The following is a 23319-nucleotide window of genomic DNA, read 5'->3' as shown; positions in this document are numbered from 1 at the left end:
AGTATGGATATGTGCAAAGCGCTATAAAGTGTAAGACTTCAAGTATTCCTACAGTTTTCCAATATTTATTAATCAAATCTAGCAATTTAGACTAGGGGTGTAGTTCACTGGCAGAGCAATTACCTGGCATGAATGAAGCCCCAGGTTTGGACTTACCCATGAAGGGGAAGTTTTTTCTTTCAAATTAACTGTTACTTTAGTACTTTTTAGGAATGTTTAACTATCATGAATTGCATATTGTTAAAAAACATGGATGCCATGATCCTAGAGATGATTTATCTATTATTTATTTTACCATATAACCTACAGCTGCTCTTTACTTTTTTCCCTTCTTTTCGGGGGAGTGGGTTTCTCCGCATAACCCTGGCTGTCCTGGAACTTGCTCTGTAGACTCAGAGCTCCTCCTGGCTCTGCCTCCCGAGTGCTGGATTAAAGGCGTGCACCACCACCGCCCGGCTGCTTTTTTTTTACCCCCCTCTCAAAAATACCAAAAAAGTCACCAGATATGGTAGCACACACCTATAATCTAAGCACTTGGGAGGCTGAGACAGGAAGATAATTAGGAATTTGGGGTGAGCCTAGACTACAAAGTGTGACCCTGTCTCAAAAACAAATGAACAAAAGGCAACATACTTTTTCTAAGGGGCTAAAATATTTTACTGTTAAACAAGGTATGGTGGTGCACACCTTCAATCCCAGCACTTGGGAAGCAAAGGCAGACAGATCTGTGAATTCAAAGCCAGCCAAGGTTATGTAGTCAAATCCTGAAAGTAAAAAAAAAAAAAATTATTGGCCTCCCTTTATTAAATTGTAAATTTTAACCTGGTGTGGTTGCACAAGTAATCTGTAATCCCAACGCTTGGGATTTGGATGGAGAAGGATCAGGAGTTCAAGGCCAGTCTGGGTCATGTGTAATCTTGTTTCAAAGAAATGAAAACCAACCACGTTTTTTCTGAGCCTGGTCCAAGTTACTTTACAACTCTGGACATAATGTGTTCAAGTACAAAAACAAGCAAAATATCCATCTCTCTCTCAAAAAAAAAAAAAAAAAAAAAACCTACTGAAATGCTATAAACTGCCTGGCGGTGGTGGCGCATGCCTTTAATCTCAGCACTCAGGAAGCAAAGGCTGGCGGATCTCTGTGAGTTAAGGCCAGCCTGATCTACAGATCAAGATCCAGGACAGCACCAAAAACTACACAGAGAAACCCTGTCCTGAAAAACCAATGTTATAAACTAGGACTGGAGAGATAGCTCAGTGGTTAGAAGCACTAATCACTCTTCCAGAGGACCTGGGTTCAATTCCCAAACCCATGTAATGGCTTACAATCATTAGTAAAATTTCATAAACCTATTGACCTCATACTTTAGTGTCATATTCTTTCATTCTTATGTGCTATATCCTTTCTGGTTTACAAGACTTACTTATTTAAAGTATAACACCACTCCAATTGACTTTAAAGGATATATGCTCTAATTAACAGCAAGTACTAAGCTAAAAAGTCAGCATAACAAAAGAATCAGACATTTACATTTTAAGGCTGAATCGAATGCATATTCCAGTCATTTTTCTTCACAGAAATGGACAAACGTATAGAACTAGTATGAGTAAAATGTTACTAAACAAGAGTAGGTGAAGAAATACACTTCAGGAGCTGGAGAGATGGCTCAGCAGTTAAGAGCACCACTGACTGCACTTCCAGAGGACCTGGTTCAATTCCCAGCACCCACATAGCAGCTCAACACGTCTGAAAATCCAGTTCCAGGACTTTTGACACAGTCCCACAGACATGCATGAACATAAAATTTAAAAAAAAATATACACTTCAAATTAACAGTTGTCCGTGTAAGAAGAAAACTACAAGAAGCAGATGGTTGACTGCAAATATACAAAACTTCAGCAATAAAACAGATTATGGAACAAAATAATCTAGAGACACTGGGTAAATGAGTTAGCATATGTCTGGAAAACTAGACTTTATGTTAGAAGGGGGTAAGAATCACGACTGAATATGTACTTTTAAAACTGTTAAAAGTGTGAAATATGCATATAAACTTGTAATAAAGCAGTTATTGCATCTTAGATTTCCCTCCTGGCGCTATAATAAAAGATTACGCCTCTGTGCAGCTTAAGTTTATGTTTCAGAAACATTCTGAGACAGCTACTGTGGACATCAGGTGGTTTCTTTGTGGCTTACCGATGACACAGCTTTCTTGACAGCTCAGAACTAATGAGACCCAACCGTCTGCCTAGTGGCCCGTCCCAATGCCACCTCAACGCCAAGACTTGAAAGGATGTCCAAGCTCCCTGCACAGGGGACCCCAGAGGACCAAGGGGGCACCCGGTGGGGGGTCCTGGGGGTCTGCCTGCGACAACCCGACTGCCAGGGCCTGCAGGGCTCGGCTCACGCCGGCGGCCCAAACAGAGCCAGAGGAGCCCCGAGCCCGCCTCCCGAAGAAGCGGAGCAAGCCCGGAGCCAAGCAGCATAAAACCCCGCCGGTCCCGATCGGCGACGCGCGGACCCCAGCCCACTTGGCGACCGGGTGAGGCTGCCCGAGCCCAGCCGCCCCGGTCCCTCCCAGGCCCGCTCCCCACTCACCTGCCACGAACACCACGAAGACCGCGCCGCTCCTCTTGGCGGACGCGATGGCCGCCGGGATGGTGCCTTGGAACCACAGCATCGCTCCCCGCAGGCCCGGGCGCTCGCTCGCTCGCTCCGTGTGGCGTCGCCGCGGCCCCACGGCCGGCCCCGCCCTCCTCGTCTTCCGGCCTCGCGGCCCCGGGGAACCACCGGCTCGTCCGAAGCCTCGTCTGAGGATCCGGCTCCTCACCGGCCCGTACGCCCGACCGCGGCCCACCCCCCGCCCCGGGAACGCGCACGGGAGCGCGCGAGGCAGGAAAAGCACGCCCCCGGCCCCGTGTCACGTGACCGCGCGCGTCTTCGGGGCCCTGCGCCCCGGGAGCCTTGTGGCCTAGGTAAGCCCGTCTGTGCGCGCGCCCGCGAAGCCTCCGGTTCCGAGTCCAGGAAGTGAAAGGAGGCCTCGGGAATGATGACTAACCGCTACGGCGCGTCGGCGTCGCCTGCAGCGAGGCTCTCTGGGAATTGTAGTCTTTCGAGGCTTGTTTAGTTCCTTCTTGTTAGAACTATGAACTGTGGTTTCCAGGCACGAGGAAAGGGGGCGGTAGTGAGCGCCACGACGCTGTAAGAATAAATGCTAGTTAGCGAGCTGCTATCACGCTCTGACGTGTGGAAGCAATCTGTTCCACAAAGAAATAAAAAGAAGCTTTACATGGGTTGACCGGAAGCCTTGACCCTGTGAAAAACACAGGATTCAAAGGGGCGTGGTGGCGCACTCCTTTGGTCCAACCACTCAGAGGCAGAGGTGGGTGGATCTCTGAGAGCTGGAGGCCTGCCTGGTCTACATGGTGAGTTCCAGGACAGCCAGGATTTAGAAAGAAATCCCAAATCAAAAAACAAACAAAAGAAAGAAGAAAAAGACTGGATAAAGGCTATAAACCCCCTTACCTGAGGCAGATATAAGTGAATAACATAGAGCAGTATTAGTGGCAAGATGTGGGGCAATAATAAGGGGTTAAGCCCATAAAGTCTGTAAACAAAGGCCAGGTCATGAATACCTTCATTGATAATCAACATAACCCTGTACAAATCTCCTAACCTCTGACAGTTGAGTCGCCTCACTGGACAACTGGAGCCCTGAGGGAACCTGCCCTTTAGGCTATGTGATTACACAGAAAACCCTGTAAGTGCTTAGCAAGTACTTGGTAATTAAGTGCTTTACAGATGATAGGTCTGGTTCTGAATGCCTGCCCAAATCATGTTTAAGAAAACTATGCATGTACTTTTCAGAATTCAAAGCCTTTGTTTTGTCAGATCGTTTCTCAGTTTAATCACTGGACAAATACTTGAGAAATGCGTTAGTGGGAGCTGGAGAGATGGCTCAGTGGTTAGGAGCACTGACGGCTTTCTTTTCTTTTTCTTCAGATTTATTTATTTTTATTATGTATATAGTGTTCTGTTTGCATGTATCCCTACAGGTCAGAAGAGAGAGCCAGATCTCATTACAGATGGTTGTGAGCCACCATGTGGGTGCTGGGAATTGAACTCAGGACCTCTGGAAGAGCAGTCAGTGCTCTTAACCTCTGAGCCATCGCTCCAGCCCCTGACGGCTCTTAAAGAGGACCCAGATTTGGTTCCCAGCACCCACATGGCAGCTCACAGCTGTCTGTAATTCCAAGATGTGGGATACATGCAGGCAAAACACCAATGCACATAAAATAAAAATTATTGGGGCTGGAGAGATGGCTCAGTGGTTAAGAGCACTAGCTGTACTTCCAGAGGTCCTGAGTTCAATTCCCAGCACCCACATGGTGGCTCAAAAACATCTGTAATGAAACCTGGCACCCTCTTCTGGCCTGCATGGATACATGCAGGCAGAACATTGTATACATAATTAAATAAATAAATCTTTAAGAAAAGGAAGCTATGCATTAGTGGTTATTAAAAACAGTCGACGGTCTGTCTCAAGGATCACATTCCGATGGGTAGCCAACATGAAGCTGAATTGGCCAATTACTCTTCTAAGTGCCACTGTAACCAACGCTGAGCAGAGGAACCACAGGATATCATTAATTTACATCAAGTCATTAATTAATTATAGTTTACTGAAAATAACCTCATGTGAGACTGAAATGGACCACTGGAGAAGCTGGCTACTTGGAGGAAGTAGTCTTTGATATGACTTAAGGGGCTCAGTGGAGAGGGGCTCAGTGTGCAAAGATACACATTATTCTTGCAGAGGACTTGAGCTCAATTCTGAGTACCCACATTGGATGACTCACAATAGCTTGTTACTCCAGCTACAGGGGATCTCACAACCTCCTTTGGCTTCTGTGGACACCTGCATACATGTGCACATAACACACACACACCACACACAATTAAGGAAAAAAATCTTTTTTTTTTCCCTAAATTAACTGAAGAATGCTAGGTGGGAAGATTAAATGTTTCAGGCAGAAGTTAAATGCAGAAACAATGCTCAAATTTTTGTGCTGAATGCCCACTCAAGTCATTTTGTGTGTGCGCACTTGTGTGAGCATGTGTGTGGAAGCCAAAGGTATGTCAGCTGTCATTCCCCAAGAACCATTCACCTTATTTGTTGGGGATAGGGCCTCTTACGGGCCTGAAGCTTGCCAAGCAGACCAGGCTGGCTAACCAACAAGGCCCAGGGATCTGCTGTGGAGGGACACCAAAACAGCTTGACCACACAGCTGCCATGACAGGCTTAGGGCCTAGACACAGCTTCTGTGACAGGCTTACTGGCAGGCAACACCCAGATCCAGGAAAAGCCTTAAGCTGATACCACCCAGGGATCCACCCAGGGATGCGGAAATACCTGACATCCCAGACATTGCAGCCATTGGATAAGGTGGCCAGATGTCCCTGAGTCTAGCACACACCTATTTTTGTTTTACAGATACCCCTAGACAATTGTCAGGCAATCAGGGTCCTGAATCCTGGAAATCCCCTCACCCCAACACCGCCCCACCTGAGCTCAGGGATCTCTGCTCTCACTACTGTGTCAGACAGACAGAGAGACCATGCTCAGAGCTTGAAGATAATAAAGGCTCGTTGCTCTTACATGCAGGATTCGGTCTCCATGGTGGTCTTGTGGGAGTCTCCAAGATCTGGGCATAACATCTGCCTGTCTCAGGCTCCCCAGAATTGGCATTACCATTGATCAGGTTTTTTGTTTGTTTGCCATCCTCCAGATAGCTCTGGCTGTCCTGGATCTTGCTCTATAGACCAGGCTGGCCTCAAACTCATAGAGATCCTGCCTCTGCTTCCTGAGTGCTGGGATTAAAGGTGTGTGCTACCACCTTCCGCCTTGTTTTTTTGTTTTGTTTTGTTGTTTTCCCTGAGACAGGGTTTTTCTGTGTAGCTTTGGAGCCTGTGTTAGAACTTGATCTGTAGACCAGGCTGGCCTCAGAACTCACAAAAATCCACCTGCCTCTGCCTCCTGAGTGCTGGGATTAAAGGTGTGCTCCTCCTCCACCACCACCACCACCGCCGCCCGACTTGCTTTGTTTTTTTTTTTAAATGGGTTCTGGGGATCAAATTCAGGTCACTGTGTTTGTACAGCAAAAACACTTTACCCACCATTTCCTCAACCTGCCCAAATTGCATTTTTCTTACTCGACAGATGAATGCAACAGAATAGTGAAAGAGGGTGTCAATGCAAGGGGCTCTGCTCCATACAGTCATTTAAGAATTCAGGACTTGAGAATTATAACCTGCTTTTTATGTTCCAAAAAACATTTTTAAGTGGAAAATGCTGAAGGACCACTTAACTCGATGTTATATTTACATATTTATATCTGTATAAAATGATTATGTTTAAAAAGGTGAAGTGCGCCAGGCGGTGGTGGCACACGCCTGTAATCCCAGCACTCGGGAGGCAGAGACAGAGGCAGGTGGATCTCTGGGAGTTCGAGACCAGCCTGGTCTACAGAGCTAGTCCAGGACAGGCTCCAAAGCTACAGAGAAACCCTGTCTCAAAATAAAAAGGTAAAGTGCAAATGTGAATTTAACAAGAAGTAGATTTTCAACATTGTACACAAACTCCTTTATGTACCTAAATATTTATGCTTCTAAAAAAAAAAATTCAGGACTTCCCCACTTTTGTAGTGTTCTGTAAACGTCTATTAGATGTCTACCTCCAATTTGCAACTTCTCCCAGATGGCCTGAAGAGCTTGTGAGCAAGCCTTTCTGCACTGTGAGGCCCTCTAGTGGTACTAATAATTACTAGTTTCCACCTCCACTGTAAGCAATGGCCCAGAGACACTTGGAAGAGGCCTACCTAGCTGCCTGAGATTGGAACAGTCTGGCCACGTGCCAGGGTTCAAAGACCACACTACATCTCAGTTTGGTGTAGAAAAAAAAAAAAAAAATCTTTGCCACAGACTAGAAGAATTCCAGTTTCAAGTAGCTACCATTGTATAGAACCCTGGAGACGGAACATGTCATAGTTCAGTTTGACCAGAGCCTTAGCAGGCAGGGATAGAGCAAGTTACCAGACCAGGACAGCAAAATACCCAGTGTGGTGGTGCACATCTGTAATACCTACACTTGGTTATGTGAGTTCAAGGCCAGGCTGGGCTGCATGAGACAATATCAAAAATAGCAACAGAAGGTCAGGAGGAGAGCAAGGACCCCAGCTGGCAAGACCTAGGAGGATTTGTTTTTAAAACAATCTTTTTAAATGTCTGTGTGTTTTTGGATATGTGTACATACCCACAAAGTCCAGAAGAGGACTGCAGATTCCCTTGGAGCACTAGACATAGCCTTTAATCCCAACACTCAAGAGGTGGATCTCTAGGAATTCCAAACTAGTCTGGTCTACATAGTTTCAGTTCAACCAGGACTACATAGAGACTATCTCAAAGAGGGGGATTGCTCAGTTATTAGGATTGCTTCCTTTCTTGCCAAGGGCCTGAATTTGGTTTCTAGCACCTATATTAGGCAGCTCACCACCACCTCCTGGTATCTCTACTTCTAGCCAGGGAATCCAACATTTTCTGACCTCTGTGGGCCCCCACATACACATAAAAATAAAATTGATCTTTAAAAATTTTTTTTCCTTTGGAGCTGAGGATCAAACCCAGGGACTTGTGCTTGCTAGGCAAGCACTCTACCACTGAGCTAAATCCCCACCCCCAAAATTGATATTAAAAAACAACAAACAAACCCAAAACACAACGCTTGGGGGCTGGAGCTACAGGTGTTTGTAAGCTGTCTGATGTAGGTACTGGGAATTGAATTCCAGCCCTTTTGACAGAGTAGCAAACACTTTTAATGGCTTAGCAATCTCTCTAGCCCCCCCACCCCATGATTTGTGATGATGGAGTTACCAAACATGGCAAGATTTGTGTTGTTGAAAAGTTCAGCCTATTTGCGTGTGGAGAGTGACTGGTGCCATTGTCCAGATGAGCCAAAAAGTGAACATGTGCTTTAGACTCCAGCCTTTCCCCACAGCACTAGGGGCGGGTAAGATGACAGGCTGACCACTCCAGCTGAATGATCTGCAGTTTTGAAAACTTTCATATCATGAATCTACATTTGATTTTCACTGCATTTGTCGACTGATGACTCAACATGTACTGTACAGGAGATAATGTTGGATTGTAAAGAAAGAGAACCACACCCCAGTTTTCTAAGGTGATAGTGTCTAATAACACTTAGAATTTTGATTCTGGGGCCAGCAAGATAGCTCCTTGGGTAAAAAAGCCTGCCTCTGAGCCTGACAACCTGTGTGAGCACCAGAATGCATGTGGTAGAAGAGAACTACACAGGTCCCTCCACCCCCTCAAATATATGTAATTTTTGAAGTTCTACGTTAGGGATGTATGGATATATCACAGGTACTCTGCAGTGAGGGTGACCTTAAATTTCTGATTCTCTTGCCTTCACCTCTGAAGTGCTGGGATTACAGGTATGTGCTATTATACCTCACTTATGCAGTGCTGTGGATGGAGCCCAGAGCTTCACCACACTGGGCAAGCTTGCTCTCTAGTCCCTAGGATCACTACTCTTGAACTATAGGGCCAATATTAGGTGATAAAAGAGCAACTTGAGGGGTTGGGGAATGCCCTGGGTTCGGCCCTCAGCTCCGGAAAAAAAAGAAAAAAAAAGCAACCTGAACACCAGCTCTGAAGACTTTCATAGCAGTGCTCTTATTTGAGATAACTAGGTGACTCACAGGTGGGTAGCATACTGGTGTGGGCACCTGTACAAAAAGGTACGATTACTAGGAATGACAGAACAGGATGCTATGAGGTTTCATCACAAACCATGTATTCAGAATGGTGCTAACTTAAAAGACACAAATTGTTTTTAGTGAAATTTTCTCCATATTTTTAGAATACAGGTGACTAAAACCATAAGTGAAACCAGAGATTATTGTATATGATCAAATCCAAGCATGTTACATAGTATACAATAAACCAGCCTCTATTGTTCTAACCATGACATGTGGCTAATTGGATGTCTAATCTTTGTTTTTCAAGACAGTCTTATGATGAACTGTATGGCAGAGGATAACCTTAATTCTGGATCTTTGTGCCTTCACTTCCCGAGTGCTGGAATCATAGGTGTGCACTGTCCAGACCACATTTTAGTTTCTTCAAGTTTCACTGGAATCACTTATTGATACATTAATGTGTTTTTTTTTACACTTATTTCTTCATGTGTATACATATGTATGTGTAATATGGGTTGCATGCCTGCCGTGGTACTCACGTGGAGGCCAGAGGATGACTTGCAAGAGTCTGCTCTCTCCTACTGTGTGGTTTCTGAGGTGTGAATAGTCAATAATCAGGCATGGTGGTAGGTGCCTTTACTCGATGGGCTACCAGGTCCAGGAATACCATCATTATTGTTATTGGAGACAATCTTACTATGTAGACCAGGCTGGTAGAGAACTTTCAACCATGATCATCATGCCTGTCTCCTGAGTGCTGGAATTTTAGTCTTGGGCCACTATGCCTGGCTTCAATTATTTTGAGGCTCAAGTGAAATGTGTAAACAGAGGTTAGAGGTTTCTACCTGCCCAGTGTCCATCCTTTCATCATGTGACCCCTGTATTTCAGTCTTTTTGAGGATGGTCACTCCCAGTCTATGAAGGCTTTCTTGGTGACATCTTCAGAAAACATGACCAACTCAGAAAACATGACCAATGCTCCCAACCCCCAATATAGTAGACTTGATCCAAGTCAGACCAGCTGAAAATTTCAGGTTGGTGGCTCCAGGTCTCATGTAGCCCAGGCTGTCTTCAAACTTGCCAAAGATGACCTTTTGACTCTTTTGTTTCCACCTCCCTAGTGCCGAGATTTCATGTGTGAACCAGCACACCTGGTTTATGTGGTGCTGGGGATCAAACCTAGGGCTTTCTGAATGCTAGACAAGCATCATGCCAAGAGAGCTACATCCTTAACCCGAAGGACTTATTTGTGTGTATGACAGCATGTCAGAGGTCAGAGGGCAACTTGTAGGAGTCAGTTCTCTCCTTCTACCACAAAAATCCTGGAAAAGGAGCTCTTGCCTCAACTTCCAAGTGCTGTGATTATAGACATGCACTGCCACACATGGTTTAAGGTTTCTGTTAAACAAGCAAATTTGTTAAGCACCAAGAGATTTCACTTCACTGATATTTCATCTATTTCAATGCTTCCTTTCCTCTTTCCCAGACAACTACCCTGACTTTTGTGTTTCTGACTCAGGCTTTCCTCCTGTCTTTTCTTTATGCCTTTCCAATATTCCTGTGTCAGGGAAAAAAATCAATCCCAAATGAATGAGTTAGAAATAAGTCAGCAACCATGTGCTCTGCTACATGACCGATCAGGCACAAGGGATGCTTTATGCTATGAAGGCTGACGGGTTGAACCGTGAGCGGAAGCCTTGGGTTTTCTTTCATTGTCAGCTCTCAACGCTTCGAGAACTCCAGACATGGGGACAGCTTTGAGAAGCCAGGTACTGGACCATGAAGACTGCTGGGATGCAAGGTTCAGATGACCTCCACAAAGACCTTCTGCTGGTCTCTGCTCAAGTCTTACGTTGACGTTTTTCTGTTGCTGATGTGGAGACTAACTTAGCAGCTGTGTGCAGTAGTGTGGTGTGCTGCCTTCACTCACACCAAGAACACAAGAAAGCTGGGCTTTTAATCTGAGGTCTCTTTCCACTTTTCACAGGTCACAAGGCCTTCACTGGTGGCATCTGGAAAAGTAACTTCCCTTAGCCTGAATGGGAGTGCAGGTCCTCTTCAGTTGTCAGCTGTGATACTAATTGTTTCTCGGACTGCTTTTGGTGGGTTCTCTCCTTCTGCCTTTATGGTTTCTAGAGACTGATATACAAGTGCTTTCACCTGATGAACCACCTTACCAGCCCCTAAAGAGGTTTCAAATTGAAAAAAGACAAAGTGGGTCTACATTTGTAAACATTTATTCTCTTGAACTGAAAAAGGCTTGCATCAGCACATTGTACAGCCTTGCAAAATTACACAGAAATTGAAAATAAGGTTCCTTGTTCATAAGTGCAATGAATCTTGGATGTCCAGTAATCCGCTGCAAACAATGAAAACAAAATGAAACCACTTAAGAAATTGTCAGCACTCGACAAATGCATTTCCTCAGGAGATAAAGTATCCACAGAGGAGAATGCAGATGAATGCATTTAGTTATCAGAAGGACACTTAAAAAAAGTGGAACAATTTTCCTGCCTAGGATGATTCCTATTTCTTTGTAACCTAAGTGGTTTGATTAGGAGGCATTGAGAACATAATTACCTTATACTTAATGGCCATACTACCTAAATGAAGAAGGAAGGACTCTGTTGGGGAGTTCTGGATTTCCTGGAAAACTTTTCTGTGTTTAGCAATTCAGTGGAGGAGTAATGTCTAGTTGTGGGTCTCCTTAGCACCCTCAGCACCCCCCAAAGGATAGTTCTGACATGGTTTTGACTTGGTTATTCCACTCCTGCATTCTTTTTCTCCCAAAGTCTGAGTTGGTTCGCACTGTGCTGGCTGCAAAAAGAAATACAGGTTGCAACTGGTTATAATCACTTTGAAGAATAATTTGCTGTACAATAGAGCTTTGGATCTGATACAAGAATTCAGAAATATAAAACAAAATAACTATAAAAGTTAGGAGGCCTCTGAACAGCATTTCTTTAGAAAAAGCTGCTATCTCTGTATCATTCCTGTGTGGGTTCCTATAGTCACTGGGGTGAAATGAATATCTCCCCCTCCCTTTACTGGGTTCCTGGCTTTTCTTCCAAAAGCTGTAACATGTGGCCACACATCCCAGGAGTCTCTATATTAACATTCACTCCACATATCAAGCCAATAAGATGGGAGAGGGCAGGGGAGTCTAGAGGGTCCAAAGGAGGCTGGTTCACTGAGAACTTGCCCTTTCCAAAATGTGGAAGTCGTGGTGCTTCCTGCTCGTTCTCAGCTTGAACTTGTTCACCGAGTGGATCTGCTTCTTCAGTGCACTCTGTGCAGCGGAGATGGAGGGGAACGTGGCTAGGACAGTGTACGTAGAGGCCAGGTCATTGGGTTTAGAGCGCTCGGGGTGGACAGTGCTATCCCCACTGCCACAGCACAGAGGATGACGACGTGGCTGGGGCTGAGACTGGGGGTCCCGGAGCCATCGGATCTTGGCGCCAATTTTAAAGAGTTCCCCAAAAAGCTTCTCAGCTTCCATTCGAGTTATTCCATCTGGTAGTTCCGTGATTTCCAAGACCTTGCCAACAACTAGCATGGAAAAGGTGAGAGAGTTAATGCATACCTATCACTAGGGAAGTTGGATCAAGAATGTTGCCACCCCAGGAAACAATGTTCTGACATTATGGAAACTCACAAAATCTCCTTTTCTCTTTAAAATCATTCCAACTCCTCATTAAGTGCTAAGCTACTGATCTCAGTCTTGACTGATAAGGTGTAGCACTAAACAGTGGCATTCTCTAGACCAGGTTCACTGGGCAAACCTTTTCTGAGCTTCCCACTCCCAGTGTGAAATAAAGAGAACAGCACTTGTCCTCCCCACCCACGGCTGCTCAGCAGTACTGAAGTACAAAGGCAAAAGCACTTTACCACACAAAGACAACTTCTCATTGACTTTTTTCCAATGGTGAGAATGAGCCCTTTCTTTTCCTCATCTTTTCCCTGTGGCCCTCTTTCTTGCTCCTAAAGTTACCTGCCAAGGCCTTACTATGTACACGCTCACATCTCTTCTAAGAAACTGAAGGTGGAGATGGAGTAATTTCTAGGAACTTTTTAAAAGGACTCTAAAAGAACGGAGCCCATTTTTATGGTGTGGTGGACTGAGTATTCAGACCAATGCCTACGGACACACCTGCTTCGCCGGCTCCAAGGTCAGTGGATGCTGCTTTCTTCGCTTGTCTGCGTCCACGGTTGCCATGCCTGCTGCCAGACTGACCCTGGAAAACCAGGAAGAGTTGCAAACAAAGTTGTCATATATGAAAACATAGCACCCAAACAAACTTTGGGTTTGTAGCCTTGGGCCTCTACCTCTCTCAGCTCACAAGGACCTCTCTGGGAGGCTATCTTTCATAAACAAGGGTGCTGTACCTGTAGCTACCCCATCTTCTGCAATCAGTAATGAAGCACGACAGGGCTGAGCAGCTGCCACCGTGCCCCTTGCTCTGTTCTACACTGGGCCAGTGCTAACAAGTCTCAGCAGCTGGCTGAGGCAGTCAGAACTTAGCCAGTGTGAACAGCTGGCCTCAGCACCTCTGACGTTCTCAGAAACAGGTAGGGTGGTTAGCAACAAAGTTTGTGGAGTAGGAAATGCCCATCATACCTGTTGGTGTGGAATGTGTCCATGCAGAAGAGTAGGAGGGCTGTACTGCAGGGGTTGGCCAAGCAGTGGATACCTGGCATCTCCTGAAAGTCATTAAAAACACTTTTCATGGTTCCCTCTTTTTGGCTGTAATGTACTTACCAGAGTTTGCTAACTGTTCAGAAAGAAGATAAACATAGAAAACAAGTTTGGTGGGAAACAAGTAGACATAATAGATGTATTTATTTGTGTGTTTGTATGTGTGCAAATACTAAATAAATCATGGGGGTGTGTGGAGGCCAGAGGACAACCTGTGGAAGTTAGTTTTCTCCTTCTACTATGTAGGTCCTAGGGATTGAACTTAGGGTCATTAGAATTGGAGGCAAGTTCTTTTAACTGTAGAGCCATCTTACTGAGCCAGATGTACTTTTTTAAAATGACAGAGTTCCTTAACTTCTTCAAGGAGCCAGAGTAAGCTTCTGAAAGGAGAAGGCAGGCTTCTGAAAAGCAGGGTTACAAAAGAGGGAGACAGGAGAAAAGGAGAAGGGACAGAGAAACTGCATTGTATGCCTTGAAACTATGCATTTACTTAAAAAAAAGTTTTGAGTGTTTTATTACCTATGTAGCCAACGATGGCCTCAAGCACAAAGAAATCCAACTGCCTTTGCCTCCCAAGAATTGGGATTAAGAGTATGCACCAGAAACGGCCAACTTATTTTTAGTTCTGTGTACATGAGTGCATGTGCCCAAGGAAGCTGGAAGAGGGCATCATATCCTCTAGAGCTGGAGTTACATTGGTGATGTGCTGCCCAATATGGATGCTGGGAACCAAACTGAGGTCTTCAACAAGAGCAGGACTCACTCTCAACTGAGACGCCATCTCTCTAGCCCCTTTACTTAAAAACAAAGTCCTTCCATTTATATCTATTATTTACTGTGTGTGGGCGTGCACTTTTCATGACACAAGTGTGGAGGTTAGAGGACAACCTGCAGGAGTCCATTCTTTCCTTCCACCAGGTGGGTCCTGGGGAATCAAACTCAAGTTATTAGGCTTGGCAGCCAAGTCAAGTGTCCTTATATGATGAGCCATTTTGCCAGCCTTTCACTTTGTTTGTCTATTCATTCATTCATTTATTTATTCATTCATCCATTTATTTATTTATGGGGTCTTTTTTATTATTTTGTCCCCCCCCCCCCCCCGCCCCAGCTGAAGACCGAACCTAGGGCCTGAGCTAAGTCCCCAACCCCTCACTTAGTATTTTTAAAAACTAACTTTAATTATGCGCATGTGTGTGTCCTTATGTGGGTATGTATATAGGAGAGCAGGTGTCCCAAGAGGCCAGAGGTGTTGGATTCCCTTGGAAGCAGAATTATAGGCAGTTGTGAGCTGGTTGATTTGGGTGTTTTTAGTATGTTCTTGCTTAGAGAGGGTGAATGACTTGGCTTTTCAACATCCCTTGGCTCGACAACTAAACCCTCATGGGTGTGGCATCAGGACGAAGGTCTGCCATTTGTTCTCTTCCATTCAGATGGGACTGTTGTCACAAGTAAAGGCAGAAGTGGTGCTGCTTCCGTCTGCACTCTCATTTTAACAGGAGTTCAACAACTCAGCGATTACCAAGTGCCAAGATGCATGTACAAGGCATCTCAGGCTCATTCCTTCAACAGCATCCTAATATAAAGAAGCGGGGCACAGACTTTCTGCCTCCCAACAGGGATCCTTTCTTCCTTTTTGAAAAATGATTACTTTTATTAGTCATTTGTATTTATGTGTGTGCCTGGTGTCTGCAGAGGCCAGAAGAAAGGTGAATACTTTGCAACTGGAGTTAATGGTGGTGCCGAGCTGCCATGTGGGTGCTGGAAACCAAACCCTGGTCCTCTGCAAGAACAGAAAGTGCTCTTAACAGCAGATGTCACTGGACACCAACCCTGCTGGTATCTTGACCTTGGACCCTCTACCCTCCATAACCGTGAAAATAAATGTCTGGTTTTTATGAATTGAGAGAGAGAGAGAGAGAGAGAGAGAGAGTGAGTCAGAGACAGGGAGAGAGAGAGACAGGGAGAGAGAGAGAGAGAAAGACAGGGGGAGAGAGAGAGAGAGAGAGAGAGAGGGAGAGAGAGAGACAGGGAGAGAGAGAGAGAGAGACAGGGAGAGAGAGAGAAAGAGACAGAGAGAGAGACAGGGAGAGAGAGACAGAGACAGAGAGAGACAGGGAGAGAGAGACAGAGACAGGGAGAGAGACAGAGAGAGACAGAGACAGAGAGAGACAGGGGGAGAGACAGAGAGAGAGAGAGAGAGAGAGAGAGAGAGAGACAGGGAGAGAGAGACAGAGACAGAGAGAGAGACAGGGAGAGAGAGACAGAGAAAGACAGGGAGAGAGAGAGAGAGAGAGAGAGACAGAGAGACAGAGAGACAGAGAGAGAGAGAGAGCGCTCTTAACTCTTGAGCCATTTCTCTAACCCCAGATATTTAAAGACAAAACCAAAACCAACTTGACACTGGGTCTGACATGTAGCATTGGCTAGCTTAGGACTTAGCATGTGGACCAGAGCACTCATAGAGGACCTCTTGCTATACCTCCCAAATGCTGGAATTTGCATCCAAGACTAGTTGGGGACCTTTCTGATGAACTGGATGGGGGCACTTGATCAGCTCCCTGGCAGGACAACCTATCATACCCTCCTCTAAGTTCTGTCTACAGAGCAGACACAAACCAGACACAATGTAGTGTGAAGACACACACAAGTTAGAGTTGAGTATATCACAACGGTAAAATGAATACAAGTCAGTAATGTTCAAAAACGTAGAATTCACAGAAAGTTGCTTAAAAATTCTGACACCTGATGGGCAGTGGTGGTGCACACCTTTGATCCCAGCACTTGGGAGGCAGAGCCAGGCAGATCTCTGTGAGTTCAAGGCCAGCCTGGTCTACAGAGTGAGTTCCAGTGCAGGCACCAAAACTACATAGAGAAACTCTGTCTCAAAAAACACCCCTGACACCTTAGATTTGGTTGTATATGACAGAATTTATTTCTAATATGTTAAGACAGAGTTGGCAATAATAGAGATGCTTCCTTATCAAAGGCTGGACTAGGTGCTCGTCACCATTTCAGTTTATTAATTTTTTATTTCAAAAGTATGTACAAAATCATCAGTGTGCATGTCTATCTGCATGTATTTATGTGTAGTGACATATTATGTACCCAAATAAAGCTTGCCTGGGGTTCAGAGGGCAGAGCCAGCCACTAAATTAGACATAGTGGTCAAGCAGTGGTACACACACCCTTAATCCTATCACTTGGGAGGCAGAGATCCATCTGGATCTCTGTGAGTTTAAGGCCACACTGGAAACAGAGCCAGGCAGTGGTGGTACTGGGAAGCACACACATCTTTAATCCTAGGAAGTGATATCTGGGCAGAGAAAGGTATATAAAGTATAAGGAAACAGGAACTCTTTCTCTCTAGGCTGAGGATTTCTTAGAGGTAAGAACTAGTGGCTGGCTGCTCTGCTTCTCTGATCTTTCAGCTTTCACCCTGATATCTGGCTCTGGTTCTTTATTAAAAGACCATCTAAGATTCGAACAACACTCATGTACACACAAATGCAAGTAACAACTGTGGAGCTCAGATGTGTTGGATTTCGTGGCACTGGAGTTGCAAGTCCTTGTTAATTGACTGATGGGGGTTTTGGGAACTGAACTCAGATTATTTATAAGAATAATATGCACTCCAAACAAAAAAAAAACAAAACCACCAAAACATTTTTTTTATGTGTATAGTGTTTTGTCTGCATATATGTCAGTGCATCACATGCATACAATGCCATGAAGGCCCAAAGAGGACATGAAATTCTCTGGAACTAGAGTCTCAGGCAATTGAAAACTGCTATTTGAGTGCTGGGAATAGAACTGGGATCCTCTGGAAGAGCAGCCAGTGCTTTTTTCTTTTTTGGTTTGTTGAGACAGGGTTTCTCTGTGTAGCTTTGTGCCTTTCCTGGAACTCATCTGGCTCTGCCTCCCGAGTGCTGGGACTAAAGACATGCACCACCACCACCCAGTGCCAGTGCTCTTAACCATGGAGCCATGTAGTAGTCACTGTTCTATCATTATGAAGAGATACCATGACCAAGGCAGCAGTTCTTACGAAGGCAAACATTTAATTGGGGGCTGGCTTACAGTTTCAGAGGCTTAGTCCATTATTATCATGGTGGGGAACATGGTAGCACACATGGTATTGAAGCAGAGAGAGAGAGAGAGAGAGAGAGAGAGAGAGAGAGAGAGAGAGAGAGAGAACACCAAAGCATGGACTTTTGGAATCTCAAAGCTCATCCTCAAGGACAAACTTGCTCTAACAGGGCCACACCTCATAATCCTTCAAGTCCTATCAAAGAGTACCACTCCGTGGTGACCAAGCATATATGTGTGCCTAAGGGGGTCTCCCTCTCTCCCCCTCTCCCCTTCCCTATCTCTCTCCCTGCTCTCTTGGGGTTTCTCTGTGTAACCCTGGCTGTCCTAGAACTCACTTTATAGGCTGAGCTGGCTTTGAACTCAAAGAGATCCACCTACCTCTGTCTCCAGAGTGCTAGAAATAATAGTATGCACCACCACTGCTTCAGTACGGGCCATCTCTCCAGCCCTCAATTCACTTTTTATAACAAGCGTTCTTGCTTTGGATTACTGGTGGCTCAGTAGTAAAAGCGGTTGCTGGCAGATATGATGATCTGAGTGCAAGTCCCAGGACCCACATAAAGGTGGAAAGAGAACTGATTTCAAAGTTACCTATGACTTCCACACTTGTAGACCATGTGTGCTCTTCCCCCGATCCCATGGCATACATATACAATAATAATAATAGTAAAAATAAAATTAAGAAATAGTCATTAAAGTATAAAAATTTAGGAATATAGAATTACAAAGGAGAAAGTAACGTTGGAGAAATCACTCAATAGAAGTGCTCATTCAGAGGACCTAGGTTCAATTTCTAGCATACACAGTGACTCAAAGCCATGTTGTTCCAGAGGGTCTGATACCCTCTTATGGCTTCCATAAACAGCAGACACACAGGTGGTACAGACATACATGCAGGCAAAACACCCATACTCATGAAATTAAATATTAATAATAATGGATAATTTTTAAAAAATTTTAAAAGGGACGGGTTGGGGATTTAGCTCAGTGGTAGAGTGCTTGCCTAGCAAACACAAGGCCCTGGGTTTGGTCCTCAGCTCTGGCAAAAAAAAAAAAACAAAAACAAAATTTTAAAAGGGAGAAAAATACAAGTCACCCTGGCAATTCTATCACTTCTGATAGTCCGGTGTGTATATTTTTAGCCTTTGTTCTATTATACAAGTGTGCTCATTTTTATTGTGTGTACACTATATAATTCTTTTAAAAAGTGAGGTAAAATTAACATGCAATAAAAAAACAGATGTTTGAAGTTTGGTGTTCCATAAATTCTAACAGTAGTAAGTCTATGTAACCATGACTACAAAACAGCAAAGGATATTTGCATTCTCCCAAGAGTTATCCTCTTATTTTCTTACCAATTACTTCTACATCTCATTTCCACCACTTTCTGATTTCTAACATACAGATTAGATTAACTCATCAGTAGGCAAATCTCATATAATTAGGATCCTTATATTCCTGGATTTTTGTTTAAAACAATGAATAAGATTTACAGGTGGCTTGCTTCACTCATTTATTTATTTACTTATTTGTTTGTTTATTTTTCGAGACAAGGTTTCCTTGTGTGGTTTTGATGCCTGTCCTGGATCTCGCTCTGTAGACCAGGCTAGCCTCCAACTCAGAGATTTACCTGGCTCTGATTCCCAAGTGCTAAGATTAAAGGCATGCGCCACCACCACCAGGATTAAAGTTTGTTTATTTTTAAAGAACTTCCTTTATTCACAGAGTAGGGGCACATTAAACTTTGTATAGTGCTTACTGAATCAATTTCTTAATAAACAAACTATAAACATAAAACATTGTGTACCGTTACTATGAAGGAAATACTACGGTTTCTAATTAAGCATTAGCACCAAGGCTGATAATATGAGTTTGATCCCTGGAACACAGTAGAAGGAGAAGAAAAGCAACTTCTCCAAGCTGTCTTCTGATTTTCACATGTATGCACACACTCACACAAAATAAATAAACGAATGCAGTTATACAGAGAAGAGTGACAGGTGTCATCAGGATGGTTAGTTACCAGCTCTCTGAAGCTGTGACTAGTTTCATGAACACTTACCCTGCCCAGGAACAAAAGGCCTAGCAAGCTGGGACATGATGGAGAGCGGCGGTCCCGACGGACGGATGGTCTTTAGGGCGGACAGCTGAGCCGGTGCCGGCGACTGCACTGGGGAGATGATGGGGCTGCTCAGTTGAGGGCTGTGCTGGAATCACAGCAGAGGGAAATTAGGTCACACGGGGGAGGCTGCTGCGCAATTTCCTTTTGGACAAAATTTTTTATTCATTGAATTATAAACGGATACCGGTTTCAAAAGTTAAATCATTATGAATAATCTTTACCTTCAAACACTAAGCAACAGATTATTCCTATGCATATACATTCACACATCATTATTACAAAATGAGAGCAGACTATTATATCGTTGAAACCTGTTTTACTAGTCAAAGTTCCAAAAGTGGATTTGTGAACTAGACTTTGTACTTTGTGTTTTAGAAAATGGAAAAATGTCACCAATTGGCATTCCAAAAAGAGTTGTATTAATTTATACTACAACCCAGAAACACTAAGAGAGCTTGTAGCTAGGTGTTGGCTAACATTTTAAATTATGTCTTTTAAATGATCTATTTTGAGATCAGGGTGAAGCTCAGTGCTAGAGTACTTGCTCAACATGCATGAGGCTCTGGACTTACTACACAGACACACACACACACACACACACACACACACACACACACACACACACACAGAACCCCCAAATCAAATAAACACAGTTTAATTGTTTAATGGTCATTGGCTATTTATAGTCTGTTAGCAAATCTATACATGAACTGTCTGTGTGTTCAGCTATGATTTTATCAAATATACTTGAATTCTTTTTTTGTCCTACTTTATCTTTTAAAAAAATCCTAATGTGGAGCTAGACAAATGGCTCTGCAGTTAAGAGTATTTGGTGTTCTTGCAGAGTACTCAGGTTTAGTTCCTAGTGCTCACATGGTATTTATAACCACGTGTAAGTACAGTTCTAGGGAACAAGTCATCTTCTGACCTGTGTTGTATACATACATACATGCAGGCAAAACACCTATAACACTCACAAAGATAAAATCAAACAAATAAATAAATAAATCTGAAAAATTTAAAAGAAAAAAAATCCTATCTAAGTGTGGTGTTTATAATCTTAGCAGTTTGGAGGTAGAGACAGAAAAACTCAAGGTCAGCCTGACATGCATTGTGAGTTCCAGGACAGCAATTACATAGCAAGAATCTGTTTGAAAACAAATAAAATGATATTATAAGATATACATACCAAGTTACATATAAAAGCAGGCCCATCAGAATAGCCTAGCCCCTGCTGTACAGAGGTCACTGAGGAATAATTCAGTCTGAAGGGAAGATTAATGCACCCGAGAGGGCACAAGTAATAAATAAACAACTCCAGAACACTTTTTGATCAAAAGAGGCCTAAGAAAATACTACAACAAAATAACAGGAATTAATAACCATTGTTTATAATAACTCTCAGTATCAATTCCCCAATAAAAAGACACAGGCCAGCAGACTGGATTAGTAAAAAGGACCCATTTTTTTTTCTTTTTGCTGCCTCCAAGAAGCATACCTCACCATCAACAATCATCAACTTGGGGTAAAGGATAGAAAAAGGTACTTCGGGGTTGGGGATTTAGCTCAGTGGTAGAGAACTTGCCTAGCAAGCACAAGGCCCTGGGTTCGATCCTCAGCTCCCCCCCACCCCAAAAAAAAAGAAAAGAAAAAGGTATTTCTTTTTGGGCAGTGGTGGTTCATGCCTTTAATCCTAGCACTAGGGAGTAAGAGCCAGGCAGAACTCTGTGAGTTCAAGGCCAGCCTGGGCTGCAGAGTCAGTTCCAGGAAAGGCACCAAAGCTACACAGAGAAACTCTCTCTCTCTCTCTCTCTCTCTCTCTCTCTCTCTCTCTCTCTCTCTCTCTCAAAAAAAAAAAAAAAAAAAAAAAACCCAAAAAACAAAACCAGAAACAAAAAAACAAACAAACAAACAAATAAAAAACAAAAAACCAAACATCAAACAAAAAACAAAAAAAGGTCTGGAGAGATGGCTCAGAGGTTAAGGGCACTGACTGCTCTTCCAGAAGTCCTGAGTTCAATTCCCAGCAACCACATGGTTGCTCACAACCATCTGTAATGAGATCTGGTGCCCTCTTCTGGCCTGCAGTCATACATGCTGTATACATAATAAATAAATAAACAAATAAATAAATCTTTAAAAAAATATAAATAAATAAGTAAAAAGAGAAGGTACGAGAGATCTCATTAAATACGAGCCTTGGAAAAAAACAAGAACAAATACTATCCAAAAAGAGTGATGGAGCACTCAAGAGTTGGCTTGGCAGGTAAAAACATTACTGCTCTGGCACAGGATCTATCAAAGAATTTGATGATAGGCATTTAAGAGGGAGTGGAAGGGACATGGAAGGAGAATTGGAGGGAGAGAAATTATGTAAATTTTAAAAAAATGCTTAAAAAAAAAAAAAAGGGCAAAAACCACCAAGACGGCTCAACAATGAAGCGCACTGGCTGCTCTTCCATAGGACCTGGATTTGATCTCCAGCACCCACATGGTGACTCACAATCATCTCTAACTCCAGCTTTAGGCAATCTGACACCCTCTTCTGGCTCCCAAGGGCACAGACATAAATACACATAAAATAAATAAGTAACTAAAAGATAAAGACTTTTTGCAAAAAGGATAATTTCTCTGCAAACAGCCTGTCTATACCACATAATTTGTTTTTTATACATCTATAAGTTACCCTCTAGAACTAAAGCATAAATTTAGGTTGAAAAAGGTTTTGTCTTATTTTTCAGAAGGTCTCACTATGTACCTACCCCTGAACTGGCCTGAAACTCTCTATGTAGACTAGGTTGACCTTGAACTCAGACAGCTGACTGCCTATGCTTTCAGAATGCTAGGATAAACGGTCTAGACCACAACACTTGGCTAGGTTTAATTCTTTCTTTCTTTCTTCTTTCTTTCTTTCTTTCTTTCTTTCTTTCTTTCTTTCTTTCTTTTTCTTTTTTTGTGGATAAAAGCACATATTAGGTGAGCCTGTACTTCCTCACACACCGCATTAAAAGGTAAAAGTAGGCAGATTAGACAAATAACTTTGAACCTAGTGAACAATTGTATTCGTCAGTTGTCACAATCACTAAAGGTGGATCAGCCAAACATTTACCTTTTTTTTGAGCTGAGGATCGAACCCAAGGCCTTGTGCTTGCTAGGCAAGCGCTCTACCACTGAGCTAAATCCCCAACCCCTTGTTCTTTGTTGATAGGGTCTGAAGTAGAGACCCAATAAGGTCAAACTCACAGCGTAGCTAAGGATGGCTTTGTACTGCTTGTTTTCATGCTTCCAACTTCCAAGTGCTGGGATTATAGGTGAGTAAGACCATGCCTGGTGTGGAGTTTAAATAAGAATGCTCCCATAGGCTCACATTTGAATGTTTGATCCTTAGTTGGTGGAACTGTTTGGGAAGGATTAGGAGTTAGCTGTGGCCTTGCTGGAGGAGGTGTATCACTAGAGGTGGGTCTGAAGTTTCAAAAGCCTACACTATTCCCAGTTAGTTCTCTCTCTGCCTTGTGCTTATGAATGTAAGCAGTAAGACACCGCTCCAGCACCATGACTGTCTGCCACTATGATCTCTGCATGATGATCATGGTACTCTAACTCTTTGGAACAATGAGTCCAATAAATCTTACAA

At 43.6% G+C, this 23319-nt stretch overlaps 2 protein-coding genes across 8 annotated transcripts in view; both read right to left on the bottom strand.

The window, feature by feature from the left end:
• Ubxn4 (UBX domain protein 4) overlaps positions 1-3069 on the bottom strand; it is a 32023-nt gene extending 28954 nt beyond the window's left edge. Inside the window, exon 1 of the mRNA XM_036202236.1 lies at positions 2600-3069. Within this exon, the coding sequence (XP_036058129.1) occupies positions 2600-2681 (82 nt within the window). The 5' untranslated portion in view covers positions 2682-3069. The remainder of the gene's footprint in view (positions 1-2599) is intronic.
• A 7928-nt stretch (positions 3070-10997) lies between these two features.
• The window catches only part of R3hdm1 (R3H domain containing 1), a 148399-nt gene continuing 136077 nt past the window's right edge, over positions 10998-23319 (bottom strand). For all 7 annotated transcript variants that reach the window (XM_036201733.1, XM_036201736.1, XM_036201732.1 and 4 more), the window contains 4 exons: positions 19626-19770; positions 13397-13479; positions 12929-13013; positions 10998-12327 (listed from right to left, as the gene is read on the bottom strand). In XM_036201733.1, coding sequence (XP_036057626.1) covers positions 11966-12327; positions 12929-13013; positions 13397-13479; positions 19626-19770 — 675 coding nt within the window. In that variant the 3' untranslated portion in view covers positions 10998-11965. The remainder of the gene's footprint in view (positions 12328-12928; positions 13014-13396; positions 13480-19625; positions 19771-23319) is intronic.

The sequence above is a fragment of the Onychomys torridus genome, chromosome 11, assembly GCF_903995425.1.
Source record: "Onychomys torridus chromosome 11, mOncTor1.1, whole genome shotgun sequence".
Classification (NCBI taxonomy): domain Eukaryota; kingdom Metazoa; phylum Chordata; class Mammalia; order Rodentia; family Cricetidae; genus Onychomys; species Onychomys torridus.
The sequence above is the reverse complement of the archived record's forward strand: the minus strand, read 5'-3'. Positions and strand labels throughout refer to the sequence as shown.